Source organism: Dendrobates tinctorius, unplaced genomic scaffold, assembly GCF_039654945.1.
Source record: "Dendrobates tinctorius isolate UK_male_01 unplaced genomic scaffold, ASM3965494v1 ptg000075l, whole genome shotgun sequence".
NCBI classification, from domain to species: domain Eukaryota; kingdom Metazoa; phylum Chordata; class Amphibia; order Anura; family Dendrobatidae; genus Dendrobates; species Dendrobates tinctorius.
Window position 1 is genome coordinate 36247228 of NW_027361743.1, and position 17261 is coordinate 36264488.

The window sequence follows — 17261 nt, forward strand, 5'->3', positions numbered from 1 at the left end:
TGCCTCTTGAAAGTCAATATCAACCCTTTAACGAGCCTTCCACATAATGTAGAATAAACCGAAACTAGAATCTCTATTTGCAGACACATGTTTCGGGGTGTTACCCCCTCCTCAGTGCTAAGCACGAGATCTCATTTGCCTGTATGAGAGTACATTTAGGATGGCTCCTTCCACTAGGTGGCAGATCTTGTCCTCTTCCTCTCTGAAGATGCAGTTTGCATATTTAATTTCCCATAGGAGCTTTGCATGGCCTATAAGTCTCCTTACACTGTCACGTCATACTCCGCAAGGAGAGATGGAGCTTTACTTGTGCTTATCACTAGGTCCATATTCAGTCATTTATGAGTCTACGCCGGGATTTGAAATTATTGACCCAGAATCAATTCTACAGTTTTAGCTAAATTTGGTAACTAATTTTTCCCACTTTAAGGAGGAAATATATGGGATCCTTATGAAACCACAATGAATAGAGACTACCCGCATAATGTGTGTAATCCATCCGTGGCCATAAGGTAAGTCATTGTACTTGTCGTTTTCTCTGGCGCTCAGTACATCTGTCCTGCAGTGTATTATTTTCTTTTTTAATCATCATGTTTGATGACCCATAGTCTTTTTTTTAATTTTATATCATGGCCATGTCCATCTCATGTTTAGAATGTTGGTCCTCTCTTTAGTTCAGCTTTATGATGATTGCAAAAAAATTGCTTATTTCAAAAATGTCTTCATTTTACAGAATTAAAAGACAAGAAATCATGCAGAATGCTGTACATGTTTTAAGGAAAGGTCCACCTTAACACTACAGAAATCCTATTAAAAATATTGTTTTGTGCTCACAGCTCCTTTACACACGTATGTGTTTCCCCGGCAACAGACTACAAACGCTATGTAGTCTGATCCAATAATAATACTGTCTTTCATAGATCCAGTATCTTTCCCTAACAAACAATTGGTAGGTAAACCAGAAGTATAGGCCGTGGAATTACGGGCCAGAACTTCACTCAAAGGTGATAAAATTGGTACCTTTATTTACAGAAGACAATGGATAAAAAGTATTACTTTTATCCATTTATCTTACTCGCAGTAAGTAATAAAAATGCCTTAAAACATTCTCTCTCTCAATATCCTGGCATTTGACAAATATTAATCATTATGGTAGTCCTAATTTACCCAAAACGGGAAAGGTTTATTCTGATTTCATGTCAAATATTGAGAAAAACATGCAGATGTGTCTTTCTATAGTGTATGGAAACTTCTGGTTTCAACTGTATATTGGGCTTTTGTGCTTCCTTTATTTGTAGATTTTGTAAATATACAAAGAGCAGAAATATAAATGAATAAAATCTTACTTACACGTTGTCTTTTCCCAATAAACTGTACCTCAATCTGCTCCGCTCCTCCTGCCCTTTAACTTGTTTAGACACCATGGTCTATAAGATCTGTCGATCAACACCGGTAAGCAGACGCAAGTGGGAATTCTTTGGATCCATTGTCTCCCTTAAAGAGGACCTGCAGATCAAAAGTGCCCAATGTTTGCTCTTACTTTATTCCCACTGCTGCCCTGAGAATAAAGAGTATTTAGTTTAGCTATAATTTTTTTTTTTAAATCCTTCATACTGTTCCAGAGGCCTTTTTATTTAGTGCAAATTTTTATGTTTATTTTTACCAAAGGGGCATTTCTCCGGTGGTAATAATGCAGATCTGCCCAACGACATGCACCCAGAGAATACTCTGATAAAGGGGTAATATTACAGATCTACCTAGCGACATGCCTACAGTGAATGCTCTGCTCCAGGGGTAATAATGCAGATCTGTCTAGCAACATGCCCCCAGAGAATGCTGTGATCCAGGGGTAATAATGCAGATCTGCCTAGGGACATACTCCCAGGGAATTTTCTGCTCCAGGGGTAGTAATACAGATCTGCCTAGTGACATGCCCACAGTGAATGCGCTGATCCAGGAGTAATAATACAGATCTGCCTAGCGACATGCCCACAGTGAATGCTCTGATCCAGGGCTAATAATACAGATCTGCCTAGCGACATGCCCACAGTGAATGCTCTGATCCAGGGGTAATAATACAGATCTGCCTAGCGACATTCCCACAGTGAATGCTCTGATCCAGGGGTGATAATACAGATCTGCCTAGCGACATGCCTACAGTGAATGCTCTGATCCAGGGGTAATAATACAGATCTGCCTAGCGACATGCCCACAGTGAATGCTCTGATCCAGGGGTAATAATACAGATCTGCCTAGCGACATGCCCACAGTAAATGCTCTGATCCAGGGGTAATAATACAGATCTGCCTAGCGACATGCCCACAGTGAATGCTCTGATCCAGGGGTAATAATACAGATCTGCCTAGCGACATGCCTACAGTGAATGCTCTGATCCTGGGGTAATAATACAGATCTGCCTAGCGACATGCCTACAGTGAATGCTCTGATCCAGGGGTAATAATACAGATCTGTCTAGCGACATGCCCACAGTGAATGCTCTGATCCAGGGGTAATAATACAGATCTGCCTAGCGACATGCCCACAGTGAATGCTCTGATTCAGGGGTAATAATACAGATCTGCCTAGCGACATGCCCACAGTGAATGCTCTGATCCAGGGGTAATAATACAGATCTGCCTAGCGACATGCCCACAGTGAATGCTCTGCTCCAGGGGTAATAATGCAGATCTGCCTAGCGACATACCCACAGTGAATGCTCTGATCCAGGGGTAATAATACAGATCTGCCTAGCGACATGCCCACAGTGAATGCTCTGATCCAGGGGTAATAATACAGATCTGCCTAGCGACATGCCCACAGTGAATGCTCTGATCCAGGGGTAATAATACAGATCTGCCTAGCGACATGCCCACAGTGAATGCTCTGATCCAGGGGTAATAATACAGATCTGCCTAGCGACATGCCCACAGTGAATGCTCTGATCCAGGGGTAATAATACAGATCTGCCTAGCGACATGCCCACAGTGAATGCTCTGATCCAGGGGTAATAATGCAGATCTGCCTAGCGACAGGCCCTCAGAGAATGCTCTGATCCAGGGGTAATAATACAGATCTGCCTAGCGACATGCCCACAGTGAATGCTCTGATTCAGGGGTAATAATACAGATCTGCCTAGCGACATGCCTACAGTGAATGCTCTGATCCAGGGGTAATAATACAGATCTGCCTAGCGACATGCCTACAGTGAATGCTCTGATCCAGGGGTAATAATACAGATCTGCCTAGCGACATGCCTACAGTGAGTGCTCTGATCCAGGGGTAATAATACAGATCTGCCTAGCGACATGCCCACAGTGAGTGCTCTGATCCAGGGGTAATAATACAGATCTGCCTAGCGACATGCCCACAGTGAATGCTCTGCTCCAGGGGTAATAATGCAGATCTCAGCAAAGAGCAAACAGATGAACGGCATACTAGGGCACACAAATCACCACATTACCAGACGGAGCTATTTATCTGAAGTATTGCGGTATATATTTCAGTCAAAAATGGAGGTGCTTGCATGAAAAAACATGAATATTTCAATATGAAATGAAAAAAGAAAGAATATGCAGCTGAAAAACTGTGCGTCTTTATTTCACATGAATTCCATCAACAGATGTGTGGACATTCAGGACGTTAGAGGAATGCTAGGGGAGGGAGGTGCCGGACAACGGCCATTTCGCGATTACTCGCTTCTACGGATCCAGGTTTTCTTTGAATTGAGTTAAATTTTAATCTGATGCAACTGGCGGGCTGGATTCTATTTCTACTGTTTATTGGACGATCAGAGATGTAAGGCTGGTTTCACATTAGCGCTTTTTAAGCGCACGCACGGCCGGGGGTAGCTCCGCCCCCGAGCCGGCTCTCTGCCCGGCGTGCCCGCCCCTTGCTTGTAGCGCCGCCTCCTAGCGCACAGCGGCGCCTGCGATCGGCGCACCCTATCTTTAGCATAGGGTGCGCAGATCGTGCGCAGGTCGTGCGCTAGTTGCGCTTTGACCTGCGCTGCGCACTTTTGACGGTGCGCCGTGCGCGCCAAAATCCGAAAACCAGCCTTACAAGTTAGGATAGGATATGGGTTGAACTAGATGGACTTAAAGTCTCCCTTCAACCTTAATAACTATGTTACTATGTTACTATGTTACACTGTGGTGTACCTCCTGGGGAGAGACTGATTGCAAGCTTGGTAAGCCAATATCCTTCTTCCTTCCTATGTCAACCATATAGGTCAGATGGATGTCATTTGACTGTAGGATCAGACTACATAGGGTTTGCTCGTAGTCTGTTACCATGGAGACACTTTGATCTTCAAAAGGAGCTGTAGGCAACAGTAGGACATTGTAAATCACGAAAGTAGGTTTTTAAGATGGACAAAAATATTTGCTTTACCCTTGTCTGGCACCCAGTTTGGTCTCGTCATCTATAGCAGCTGGACCAGGGCAGTGCCAGCTTCTGCATTTCTGTCCAACATCTTACCGCTTACTAGGCTCCCACTGCCATGGAGGACTGACCTGGATGCTGGAGGAGAGTACTTCAATTTTTAGTGGCTCGCCCCTAAGGGTGTGTGCACACGCTGCGGATTCTGCTGCGGTTCCGCAGCGGATTTGGCCGCTGCGGATCCGCAGCAGTTTTTGCTGCGGTGTACAGTACCATTATTCCCTATGGGAATAAGAAACTGCAGTGCAGACGGTGCGGATTTTTCCGCGCGGTTTTTCTGCGGTTTTGAAACCACAGAAAGAATTGACATGTCAGTTCTTTCTGCGGATTCCGCTGCGGTTTGCCATCTCCTCAATTGTGGAGATGAAAAACCGCAGGGGAAAACCGCAGCGCAATCCGCAGCGTGTGCACGTACCCTAATAGGCTTAATTTTCATTTTTTTAATAATTTGAACCTTCGCTTAAGAAACTGGAAAACGTTTCCAAACTCTCTTCATTGTGGCTCTTTGCAAGTAATGGTCCAAGATCAGCAGCCACCTCCAGCATCTGATTCTCGCACCATTGTTTCAGACTTGTTTTGGCGACATTGGAACAGCTTTATAATATCTCAGTGTAAGTAGAAATCGCATTTATTTTCATGTATACCGTAATGAGATAATATACTGATTATGTTGAGAGCAGTCTCTGAGTATGTCGTTAAATCATTTAATGAACATGTCATCGGGAAGGTCACTTTACAGGTGTAGTTGTCACATCCATCTGCACTCTGCACTCAGCTACGTCCCTGTCTATTGTAATGTCAATGGAAATGTTAGCAGGATGCGTATTCTATCCTGTTGGTATCTTGCAGACCCAAGACTTCTAAAAGCTACAGAAACCCTTACTACCTGTGTGACCCTGTTGGGATAAGCATGTACAGTGATGAGTTTTGCTGGAAACCATATTCCAAGCCAGAGCTTATCAGAACCGCGACAGCATCAGGAGCCAGAAACCACAGACCCCATCCTGATAAGGTACTGTGGGGGTTTTATTCACAATGCTATTCCTTTATTCTGGGCATCTGATAGTAAATCCTTTTTTGCTTTAACATTTCACATTGGTTCTCGACTTTCCTACCACACTTTAAAAGCATAATGATTTTCTTGTACTCTGCCATGTGAATAGTGTATGCACTCGTAGTTTTCCTAGTGTATTCCCCAATCGTAGAGTAAAAACTGATTATTATCTGATATCTAGGCTGCTGGCGCAATGCTCTGATCCACTTAAAGATAACCTGTCACCATGAAAACGCGGCCAAATCTGTAAGAGCTGTGCAGATTGTTATATAATTCAATGAGAAAATATTCAGTATAATCCATGTTTTAATCATTAATCCTCTTTTTCTGGGATTTTGGGTCAGTTGACAGTCCTATTAGGTTTCTCTGTGCACAAAGATAGCTGTCAGTCACTGATAGGACCGCCCACTGGACCCAAAATCCCCAAAAGAACAGAGGATTAATGATTAAAACACGGTGTTACGGGTTTACCGCAACAGAGAGGAGCTAGAAGACCACAGCGTGTGATTTTTCCTGCTCCTGCACTGATTAGAAGCACTTCACCTTCATATTAAACGGTTCAGGTTTCTTTTAGCAGTGCAGGGGTTAGTCTGCTCAGTTGAGAGCTCCTGGAAGCTTCCTGCATTAAGGCTCTCAGCTGTACACTGTTAGCCACTCCCATCTCCTATATAATCAGGCACACACTGGCAAGAACTCATCGCCAGATCTAGCTTATGCTGCATGGCTGGAGATGGTGGTTTGTGGTTGTTGTTTGAGAAGGCATTTGGTGGAATTATCTGAGACTGTTGCAAGGTTTTGGGTGTGTGCTAATACCCTTCTTCTCCTACTTTGATTTTTCCCCATCCTCCACTCCCCAGTGTTTATCTCTGTGGTTTGTGTGAGTATATTTGTATGTTTGGTATTTTCCGTTAGTCTGGTTGGTGTATCACCGTACACTATTACTCCCCTCTTCCCTGGGTGGTGGAGAGGTGCAGACTGAAGGTGGATTCAGGAGCTAAGGCAAGGTACATGGCCCCAGCTTCTTCACCATCAGAAGTATTCCGGGGAACAGGGCAAGCTAGGGCGCCCCTAGCGTTAGGGACAGGGAAGGAACCCCTGGTCCCAGGACACCCGACCAAAGAGATTATACTGATTATAATTAGTTTAACACGGATTATACTGAGTAATTTTTTACAAAACTATAAACAATCTGCTCAGATCCCCCTTCTCTATATCATAGTGCCTGCAGATTGGACTGCATTTGCATGGTGACAGGTTCCCTTTAAAGAGGACATGTCTTCAGTGCAAAAGTGTCTAGATTTTACTTTTATTTTATTTTTATTTTTTTAAATTCACCCAGAGATATGGTCCTTTTTATTTAGTGCTACTTTTATGGTATTTACAAATGAGGTGGTACTCATAGGATTTTCTGGAGGCATCTTTAGACTGCTCTGCATAATTACCATGTGAGCAACGCCCCCTTGGAAAAGACCATCAAAATTAGAACAAAATAAAAATCCTGTATCTCTGGGACCATATGTTGGATTGTTAAAGGGAACCTGTCAGCAGGATTGTGCTCAGTAACCTACAGACAGTGTCAGGTTGGCGCTGTTATACTGATTAATGATACCTTGGTAGATGAAATCGGTCTTGTGGTTGTTGGGGCAAGTGACTGAGGGATCAGTGACCTGTCAGCAGCCATGCAGATGACTATGTAAGCAGAGCACCACATGAAGACCTCCCACAGGCCACCCTGGAGCACGAGCATATCATTAACTCAAAACTGAAAATAAAGATTACACAACAACCACAATACGGAATTCATCCTCAGGTATCATTTTAATCAATATAATAGTGCCGACATGACACTCACTGTTGGTTACTGTGAACTATCCTGCTGACAGATTCCCTTTAAAAAAAAGCTTCCTAAAAACATTCCATACTGCGTTATGCATCGAAAACAAAATTAGAGCAAAATCTGTCCACTTTTCACCTGATGACAGGTCCTCTACATATAAGACATTAGTAAATAAATAATCTATATCTATAACACATAAAAACATAATTGTAATGTTTTTATACCTCGGAATAATTGGTGACTGTACAAGTGTTTGTTGTGTTTTGCTAGCCTAGCACATGACTACAAGAACAGCCCACACACAGTCAGCAATCGTGGAGACACATAAACCTGCAAAGGAGCTGTATACACAACATGGTAGTTATTTTTTTTTTCTAATAGAGAGCTTTTGCTTCAATTTTTAGTCTAGATGCATTTGGATCAATCAGCATGTGTTTTTGGGGTGAACATAGTGTTCAAAATTACGTCAGCAATCTTTGCAAAGTTTCTTCACCCTTGCCTATGGTGCTGTTTCTTGTGAAAAACAAACTAGACTTCTTTTGAAGTCTCACATGAAGCCAAGCAAAAGGCTGGATACTGTTCGCGTGTACATCTATCATTCATCAATTATCTCTTCATTTTAGAAGGATACGTTTCATTTTGAGTTTAGCTTGGTCTTACCTCCAGCAGCAGAGAACCCTCAGAGCGTGCGATGCGAGGATTCACAAGTCTGCAGTAACAGAGTGACTGCAGACTTTTGTGTAAAGCCTAGACAACCCTTTTAAAGACTGTCTAGTCTCATTTTACACAAACTTTTAGTTGGCTTATACTGTGCTAAAAAAGTGCACCACAATTTTGATGCATTGTATTGCTCATTAAGCCACACCCCTGTCAGCAAGGCCACTCCCCCTTGAAGACAAGCTGGAAAAAGTGCCTGAAACACATCATAAAAATCATTTTTTTGGTTTCAAATTACACCAGAATTCAGGTGCATTTAGTTTGATAAATATGCCCCATTGTATAATATTCTAGGTTTTGGAAAATATAAGAAAAGAGAGGGAGACTGAGGGCGTGAAGACTACCATATGTCTGATGTATAAAAATAATTATTGTATTTCTGTGGCCTTTTGTTGCCTTTAAAAAATCTGAAATAATGCAAAAAAACAAACACATTTCATTATTTTCTTTACATTTCCTCAGATATCAGTAAAAAAATTAAAAGTGTAAGGCTCATGTAATACCGTGAAAAAAGGTAAAAATTTAAGAAAAGGCAAAAAAAAATAGAATTTTAGAAATCTTCAAGCCGCATATTTGACAAAAAAACAAAAATATCAAGAGCAAGGGAAATTGGCGTGATCTTAACCTGGTTAAACCCATGCCAATGTCAATTATGTACAAATTCTTATATGTCATTGATCAATAAACTATATTTTAGAAGGGCGAGTCTTGTTTCTGGCTTATGCAGTTGACGTGTTGTAAATCAGTAGTCTTTCTGCATAGTTTATATCAAGATTTCACTGTGTTTTTGCTGTGATTCCAGTGAGATCGCAGTAAAAATGATGTGATTTTTTTTGCCATAACTTCGGTGAAATTTGCTCTTTTTTTACCGTGATTTTCTCCTATTAATGGAAAAGTTTTTACTGTGATTTCATTTGAGAGCAACATAACAATTGGTTGGATAACACTACAGGTCAATAATCAGGCTCCAGTCAAAGAAGAGCACAGCTGAGCTGTTCTGGAAAACGTGGATGTAACGGTAGCCAGCTGCAAGCACCGCTCACCGGGGATTCACTAAGCTCTGCTGTGCTTGAGTGTTTAATGAGTCCAGTTAGTCAGTGTACAGTAGCTAGTCACAGATTTCTATCCAGGCGTATTTCTACACACATTGCATCTGTATGCTCTATCCTTCATTTTGCCTTATTCTTCCCATAAAAGACAACGGCTTCCGAAAAGTGGATCTGCAAAGCACATATTATAATATCCATATTACAAATCAGTATTACTAGTATTTCCGTAATATAGAAGAATATGATCTTCTCTGTCCCACATGCGTGATTTTACCCAATCAGCTGCTAGGCAGCTTCAAGCACAGCTAAGATGTGCTGCGCTTAGCTCTGCTGTGCTTCCTAAAGAGAATTTGATCATGCGCTAAACCTCCCCACAAACCACCAATAAACTGTCGAGTTATGGACAGATTGAAACAAAAATATTTATAAAGGACACCTTTATAAAGAGCTTGCATAGTATTTTTACAATCACTCATCACTGTACAAAAAATAATATTGTAAGGATGCATACAGATGTAGTAGAATAATGTAATAGAAATTTAAGTTATGTAAAAAAAATACTTAAAAAAAAAAAGATTGTTCCCGTACATGCAAACAGACTCTTCATAAAGGAAGAGTACTGGAACTCTAGTGCCATCTATTGGATGTAGCAATCCTAAATTTCAATATTGAATCTTTAAAGGGAACCTATCAGCAGGGTTGTGCATAGTAACCTACACACAGTGTCAGGTCGGCACCATTATACTGAAAAAAATAATACCTTTGTTGATGAAATCCGTCTTGTGCTTCTTTTCTAATTCTTGTTTTTAGTTAATGATATGCTCGTGTCCTAAGGTGTGGTTCATGTATGTGGTGTTCTGATTATATATTCATAATGCAGACTGCTGACAGGTCACTGCTCCCTTAATGACCTGCCCACTAGTTTACATAATGAATATACGAATGTGTGTATTTGAAAAAAACATGTCACTTTATGATAATGGCGGCGCCTGCGCTGTTGAAAAGAAACAAAAATCACCATCAAAATGGCGCCGTCGGCTGTGCCTGTGCATTAGCGTCTACCGCAGAGGCAAGTGCGCCGTGCACAACAGGCAGGTAAGTTGCAGTTACGGTACCTGCCTGTTGGTGCTTAGGTACATTTTTTATTTTTTGTAAAGTCCCGGATACCCCTTTTAAGGAGACTTATAGGCCAAGTAATGAATTTAAATATGCAAATAACCTCTTCAGAAAATAAGAGGACTTGGAAAAAAAGAATTTCAACACCAATCCAAACCACCGTTCCTAAACGCCAAAACAAAACCCCATACAATATGTACAATACCAATGTAGAAAAGTAATAAGGGGAGCACAATTTAAAATGTATTTTAGTGGTCGATTATGGTCTCCAAAAAATTTTTAAAAACAGACAGATATTTCATTTTTTCTTTATGTTTTCTTCTGATGTTGGGAAGAAAATCCCCTGAATATAAAAATGACATAAAAATTAGGACTCCCGAATCCCCCAAAAAAGAGGGAAAAATAAATTGAGTAAATTGTAGCTGTTAAAACCATGCATATTACAAAAAACACAAATGTGTCGGGCCATAAAGAGGGTAAAGAATTCCAGGGTCGGGATAATTAGTAGGCGACTGAACACATTTCTGACCAAATGTTATTACATTTTTTTTTGCTTTTCACCAATCATGGAGACACATGGGTCTGCATGATAATTGTGTTTTGATTTGTTTTTGTAATAGAAATGCTTTGCTTCATTTTATATTCTAAATTAATTTGAAACAATCAAATTAGTTGCAGTTCACAGTGGTCAATATTACACAAGCAATTACTTGAGGAATCTCTCAACCCTTGAAAAAAAAAAAATCGGGCTTGTTTTCTTGTCTCAGACGAAGCCATGCCAAAGGCTATTCACTGTGGATTCTTATCTCGTGCACATCTGTCATTCATCAATTATCTCTGCATTTTTGAAGGATAAGTTTTGTTTCTGGCTTATGAGTATGACTTTCTGTTAATCAGTAGTCTTTTGTTTCTATTTACGGTAAATGGAGATACCTGTATTATATAATACTCTAGATTAAAATAAAAAGTAAGAAGAAGGGAAAGAGGGAATTAAATAACACATGACTGCAGCATCAGACTGCAAACGATTTGTATATAGTCTGTAACCATGAGAACCCAATATGTCTGCATATGAGATGTATACACAAAGCTATAATATTAATAAAAAAGCCTCTAAACTTAAAAACGTAATCCCTATGTTTCCCTCCAGTAAAATAATAACACATACTCACCTCCGGTACCAACGATGTTCGAGCAGTGTCAGCACTGGCTCTCCCAGGGCTTGCTTGACATAGTTATGTCACACTATCACTGCAGCCAATCAGCCCTAGCTTCACTCTCCCATCTTTTGGGTTAATCTATCTAAAGGGGGCAAATGGCAGATTAGGGAAGGCAACAAGTAATATAATTCATATTTATGGTGCATATACAAAATATATTTAATTTGTCACGCAGGTTACCATTCTCTTTATGGTTCTTCATTAGAGATGAGCAAATATTTCAATATTCGGTTCTGCTCACGATCGCCGAATTTGCAATAGTCGCCACTTTAATCACCGAATATAGCCGAACATACCCAACACAAAAGCCGGTGTTTCCTATGCTGTGTGACAGCGTGGGAAACACCAATGTAGCGCTTCTGATCGGCGGTGAAATCATCCCCGTCGGTGAGCGCTCAGCTGAGATCAGAGGTATAAAGTTTACCGCCGGTCACTGGTGTCAGCTGATGGGACTACAGCTCCCATCAGCTGACACCTGCTGCCGCTAATAACAGTGAGAGCAGGAGCGGCGGATGTGAGTATTCATCAGCCCCTCCTGCGCTGTAAATAAATAATTTAAAAAACCCTGCATGGGTTCCCCTGTATTTTTGATAACCAGCCAGGCAAAAATCACAGCTGGGGGCTGCAACCCTCAGCTGCCAGCTTCAGCAAGGCTGGTTATTAAGAATAGAGGGGTCCCCATGCCTTAGTTTTAATTATTTAAATAAATAATTAAAAAAAACGCCATAGAGTCCCCCCATTTTTGACAACCAGCCTTGCTAAAGCAGACAGCTGGGGGCTTGTATTCTCAGGCTGGTAAGGGGCCATGGATATTGGCCTACCAAGCCTAAAAATAGCAGCCTGCAGCTGCCCAGAAAGGCACATCTTTTAGATGCGCCAGTTCTGGCTCTTTGCCTGGCTGTCTTTGCCTGGCTGGCCATAGGCTGGCTTTGGTTGCCACCCTATGGCGGTGGCAAGTGAGGTTCATATTTGTGGGTTTGATGTCACCTTTGTATTGTCAGGTAACATCAAGCCCATGAGTTAGTAATGGAGAGGCGTCTATAAGACACCTATCTATTCTATTATTTCTAAACACTGTTTTTCGGTGATTCCTTTGTATCCCCGTTCATACTGCACCCGCACACACAAATGATACACCATTTGAAAGGTAAATGTCAGGAACACCGCACTGAACTTGCTCTCTGAGCCAGTGCGCGTGTCCTGAGTCTAGCGAACTGTGCTCAAAGATACCTGTGGAGCTGGCAGCAGCCGAGTAGGTGCGTACTTCAGAACAGCAGGACCTGAAGCACGTGACTGCTGGGGGCGTGCCCTAAACCCCAGAGAGCTAGGAGCTGCAAGAGAACTCCTAGCAAGGTAACTGCGAGACAAAGTTACCAAGGGGCATAGACAGGGAGGATAGTCAGGATGTAGCCAATGAGTCATACACAGAGATAGCTGCAAGGTACAAGAGGGGCGAGCAGAGAGTAGTCAGTAGTGTTGAGCATTCCGATACCGCAAGTATCGGGTATCGGCCGATACTTGCTGTATCGGAATTCCGATACCGACTTCTGATATTTTTTCAATATCGGAATTCGGCATCGGAATCGGAAGTTCAAAGTTGATTGACAGACTGACGTCATCATGATGCGCGGTGTGTGCGCATCATGATGCGCCGTCATTTCGGGCCTTCCGGGGGTCTCTGCCGGCCTGCCGGGGGGCTGTGCCGGCCTGCCGGGGGGCTGTGTGGACTGCCCGGGGTCTGTACCGGCCTGCCGGGGGGCTGTGCCGGCCTGCCGGTGGTCTGTGCACCCTGTGGGGGTCTGTACCGGCCTGCCGGGGGGCTGTGCCGGCCTGCCGGGGGGCTGTGCTGATGTCCGGGGGTCTGTGCAAGCATCGTCCGATGGGACTACAAGTCCCATCGGGCGATGCCTGCTACCATGACAGTGATTGACACATTAGCCAATGATGGGACAGTAGTAGTCCCATCATCCGGCTAATGTGTTAAATGTTAAAAAAAAAAAAAAAAAAAAAAAAAAAAAATACTACATACATACTACATGCATGCTACATACATACTACATGCTACATACATACTACATGCATGCTACATACATACTACATGCATGCTACATACATACTACATGCATGCTACATACATACTACATGCTACATACATACTACATATATACTACATACATACTACATATATACTACATGCTACATACATACTACATATATACTACATACATGCTACATACATACTACATGCATGCTACATACATACTACATGCTACATACATACTACATGCATGCTACATACATACTACATGCTACATACATACTACATGCATGCTACATACATACTACATGCTACATACATACTACATATATACTACATACATACTACATACATGCTACATACATACTGCATGCTACATACATACTACATGCATGCTACATACATACTACATGCATGCTACATGCATGCTACATACATACTACATGCTACATACATACCACATACATACTACATATATACTACATGCATGCTACATACATACTACATGCATGCTACATACTACATACATACTACATACATGCTACATACTACATACATACTACATGCATGCTACATGCATACTACATAGAAGCTACCCAAGAAGAAAAAGCAGTCAAAAATCCATAAAAACATAATTTTTATTAAATAATGTAAAATATTATATAAGGACATACGGTGTGTGGTAGGGAAAACAGGAATAAAGAGCATAATGGTCAACAAAGGAGACCAGCCACACTGCAAGCATCGCTCCAAGAATAAGCGTGTTAAAATAAACAGAATAGCAATAGTCAGACAGGGAAAGAATGGCACATATTGTTATGGCAAGGAGTGTATTGAAACATCACCATATAGCCAAAGGATGGTATCCTATTACATGGCACACTACCCTGCCCATAAAAGACACATGACATCCATAACTGATGCTATGTAAAGTATCAGAAACAAGAGCAAAAGTAACTAGTTATACCTGGAAGCAGTGGTGGCAGTGGGGTCGGTCCAGTCCCCGACGCGCGTTTCGGAGCCAAGAGACTCCTTCCTCAGGAGGAAGGAAGGAGTCTCTTGGCTCCGAAACGCGCGTCGGGGACTGGACCGACCCCACTGCCACCACTGCTTCCAGGTATAACTAGTTACTTTTGCTCTTGTTTCTGATACTTTACATAGCATCAGTTATGGATGTCATGTGTCTTTTATGGGCAGGGTAGTGTGCCATGTAATAGGATACCATCCTTTGGCTATATGGTGATGTTTCAATACACTCCTTGCCATAACAATATGTGCCATTCTTTCCCTGTCTGACTATTGCTATTCTGTTTATTTTAACACGCTTATTCTTGGAGCGATGCTTGCAGTGTGGCTGGTCTCCTTTGTTGACCATTATGCTCTTTATTCCTGTTTTCCCTACCACACACCGTATGTCCTTATATAATATTTTACATTATTTAATAAAAATTATGTTTTTATGGATTTTTGACTGCTTTTTCTTCTTGGGTAGCTTCTATTGAATGTGCAGTGTCCTCTTTATTGGATAGTCCTAATATGTGGATCATGATATATAATATATATTATTGATCACAATTTATGGCCGTTTAGTTTTACACTTTCCGGCCTCCACAGTACTATGTTTTCTCCCTACTCATTTTAATGCATACTACATGCATGCTACATACATACTACATGCCACATACATACCACATACATACTACATACATACTACATACATACTACATGCTACATACATACTACATATATACTACATGCATGCTACATACATACTGCATGCTACATACATACCACATACATACTACATACATGCTACATATATACTACATGCATGCTATATACATACTACATATATACTACATGCATGCTACATACATACTACATGCTACATACATACCACATATATACTACATACATACAATACATTCATACAATACATACATAGACATACAGTACATATAACATAGAGTAACATACTTACCAATACTTGTCACATTGTTCCCCGAAGCCATTGTCTTTTCCGGAATAAATATTAACATAACAAACCACAAAAATACTCACCCACGATCCGAAGCAGTCCACGAGTGTGTCCCACGACGATCTTGGGTAGAGAACGGCAGCATCAGATGATGCTGCCGTTCTCTACGGGCTGCAGGAATCCAATGACGGAAGGTAGGTATCCTTCCGCACTGTATTCCTCCTCCACTTAAAAAAAAAAAAGTCCCTAGTCTCACTTTATGCCATTGCTGTGTGGGAATTTCCCACACAGCAATGGCATAAAGTGAGACTAGGGACTTTTTTTTTTTTTAAGTGGCGGAGGAATACAGTGCGGAAGGATACCTACCTTCCGTCATTGGATTCCTGCAGCCCGTAGAGAACGGCAGCAACAGCTGATGCTGCAGTTCTCTACCCAAGATCGTCGTGGGACACACTCGTGGACTGCTTCGGATCGTGGGTGAGTATTTTTGTGGTTTGTTATGTTAACATTTATTCCGGAAAAGACAATGGCTTCGGGAAAAATGTGACAAGTATTGGTAAGTATGTTACTCTATGTTATATGTACTGTATGTCTATGTATGTATTGTATGAATGTTTTGTATGTATGTAGTATATATGTGGTATGTATGTAGCATGTAGTATGTATGTAGTATGTATGTAGCATGCATGTAGCATGTAGTATGTATGTAGCATGCATGTAGTATATATGTAGTATGTATGTAGTATGTATGTAGTATGTATGTAGCATGCAGTATGTATGTAGCATGCATGTAGTATATATGTAGTATGTATGTGGTATGTATGTAGCATGTAGTATGTATGTAGCATGCATGTAGCATGCAGTATGTATGTAGCATGCATGTAGTATATATGTAGTATGTATGTGGTATGTATGTAGCATGTAGTATGTATGTAGCATGCATGTAGCATGCAGTATGTATGTAGCATGCATGTAGTATATATGTAGTATGTATGTGGTATGTATGTAGCATGTAGTATGTATGTAGCATGCATGTAGTATGTATGTAGCATGCATGTAGTATATATGTAGTATGTATGTAGCATGTAGTATGTAGCATGCATGTAGTATATATGTAGTATGTATGTAGCATGTAGTATGTATGTAGCATGTAGTATGTATGTAGCATGCATGTAGTATATATGTAGTATGTATGTAGCATGTAGTATGTATGTAGCATGCATGTAGTATATATGTAGTATGTATGTTGCATGTAGTATTTATGTAGTATGAATGTAGCATGTATGTAGTATGTAGTATGAATGTAGCATGTATGTAGTATGCATGTTGTATGTATGTAGCATGTAATTTTTTTTTTTTTTTTTACATTTAACACATTAGCCGGATGATGGGACTACTACTGTCCCATCATTGGCTAATGTGTCAATCACTGTCATGGTAGCAGGCATCGCCCGATGGGACTTGTAGTCCCATCGGACGATGCCTGCACAGACCCCCGGAGCCTGCACAGACCACCGGCAGGCCGGTACAGCCCCCCGGCAGGCCGGCACAGCCCCCCGGAGCCTGCACAGCCCCCCGGCAGGCCGGCACAGCCCCCCGGCAGGCCGGCACAGCCCCCCGGAGCCTGCACAGACCACCGGCAGGCCGGCACAGACCACCGGAGCCTGCACAGACCCCCTGGCAGGCCGACACAGCCCCCCGAAAGGCCCGTACAGACCCCAGAGAGGCTGTACAAGGGCAGGAAAGGGTTTTTCTTATTCCGATACCGGAAGTCCCATAGACTTGAATGGGACTTCCGGTATCGGAATCGGCGAT

At 41.7% G+C, this 17261-nt stretch overlaps 1 protein-coding gene across 1 annotated transcript in view; it reads left to right on the forward strand.

The window, feature by feature from the left end:
- TEX26 (testis expressed 26) overlaps positions 1–17261 on the forward strand; it is a 76541-nt gene that overhangs the window by 27125 nt on the left and 32155 nt on the right. The window contains exons 3-4 of the mRNA XM_073583335.1: positions 431–512; positions 5287–5449. Coding sequence (XP_073439436.1) covers positions 431–512; positions 5287–5449 — 245 coding nt within the window. The remainder of the gene's footprint in view (positions 1–430; positions 513–5286; positions 5450–17261) is intronic.